The 1,572-nt window shown below is 59.1% G+C and overlaps 1 protein-coding gene across 1 annotated transcript in view; it reads right to left on the bottom strand.

The window, feature by feature from the left end:
• LOC141834070 (arabinosyltransferase XEG113-like) overlaps positions 1–1,572 on the bottom strand; it is a 31,894-nt gene that overhangs the window by 274 nt on the left and 30,048 nt on the right. The window contains exon 9 of the mRNA XM_074721518.1: positions 592–937. Coding sequence (XP_074577619.1) covers positions 592–937 — 346 coding nt within the window. The remainder of the gene's footprint in view (positions 1–591; positions 938–1,572) is intronic.

The following is a 1,572-nucleotide window of genomic DNA, read 5'->3' as shown; positions in this document are numbered from 1 at the left end:
AGAAATGGATGCCCTTTGCGCTGTGGTCTCCGAGCTAAACCTAGTGGGTTTAAATCCGCTGCAATGGTGGATCGATACTGGTGTCACCAGACATGTGTGCTACAAAAAAGGAGCTGCTGTAACGACCCTGCATGTCCGCCCAAGGGAACTCTGCCTTATCCCGACCCCTTATTTTTCTGCGGATCATGAGCCTTCGACCATCGACCGTGTCGTTACCTACTAGGACTTTCCGCCCAAGAGAGCGCTCTCACTTGGTTACCAGATTCAAGGAACTTTAGTACTTTAGCCCAAGGATTAAAATGCCGAGCCGAGCCGGGAGTGCCGCCCGAAATTTATCGTTCCGCGCTGGGACCGGCACCGGCACTCGACCGGCACAGCAGCAGCGACAGAGAGCCGCTCGCGTGCGTCGGGTTGCAGCGACAAAGAGCCGCTCGCGTGCGTCGGGTTGGCGAACAAAGAGCCGCTCGCGTGCGTCGGGTTGCAGCGACGAAGGACGCGAGAAGGAATCGATCGCGCGCGAGAAGGAATCGATTCCTTCTGTCGGTAACGCGCAATCGATTACGGGAGGAAATCGCGAGGCTATTTGATTACCTGGAAGCCGGAAGCAAGCAGCGCAGAGGCGACGCGGCGAAGCAGCGAGAGGCGACGCGGCGAAGCAGCGAGAGGCGGCGAGGCGGCGGACGGGAGGCGAGGCGGCGAGGCGGTGACGCTCGGCGGCAGCAGACGTCGTCGGCGAGGCGGCGAGGCGGTGACGCTCGGCGGCAGCAGACGTCGACGACGTCTGCTGCCGCCGAGCGTCACCGCCTCGCCGCCTCGCCTCCTTGCGCCTCGCCGCCTCTCGCTGCTTCGCCGCGTCGCCTCTCGCTGCTTCGCCGCGTCGCCTCTGCGCTGCTTGCTTCCGGCTTCCAGGTAATCGATTAAATAGCCTCGCGATTTCCTCCCGTAATCGATTGCGCGTTACCGACAGAAGGAATCGATTCCTTCTCGCGCGTGATCGACAGAAGGAATCGATTCCTTCTTCGCGTCCTTCTGTCGCTGCAACCCGACGCACGCGAGCGGCTCTTTGTCGCTGCAACCCGACGCACGCGAGCGGCTCTTTGTCGCTGCAACCCGACGCACGCGAGCGGCTCTCTGTCGCTGCTGCTGTGCCGGTCGAGTGCCGGTGCCGGTCCCAGCGCGGAACGATAAATTTCGGGCGGCACTCCCGGCTCGGCTCGACATTTTAATCCTTGGGCTAAAGTACTAAAGTTCCTTGAATCTGGTAACCAAGTGAGAGCGCTCTCTTGGGCGGAAAGTCCTAGTAGGTAACGACACGGTCGATGGTCGAAGGCTCATGATCCGCAGAAAAATAAGGGGTCGGGATAAGTAGAGTTCCCTTGGGCGGACATGCAGGGTCGTTACAGCAGCTCCTTTTTGTAGCACACATGTCTGGTGACACCAGTATCGATCCACCATTGCAGCGGATTTAAACCCACTAGGTTTAGCTCGGAGACCACAGCGCAAAGGGCATCCATTTCTAGTCCCTCATTTAGGTTGATCTCCTACTTTTTTTCGACTTTTTGCACTCTGAAG

This window comes from Curcuma longa, chromosome 8, assembly GCF_044706935.1.
Source record: "Curcuma longa cultivar G26 ecotype Majalengka, Jawa Barat chromosome 8, ITB_CL_G26_1.1, whole genome shotgun sequence".
In the NCBI taxonomy this organism is placed as follows: domain Eukaryota; kingdom Viridiplantae; phylum Streptophyta; class Magnoliopsida; order Zingiberales; family Zingiberaceae; genus Curcuma; species Curcuma longa.
The sequence above is the reverse complement of the archived record's forward strand: the minus strand, read 5'-3'. Positions and strand labels throughout refer to the sequence as shown.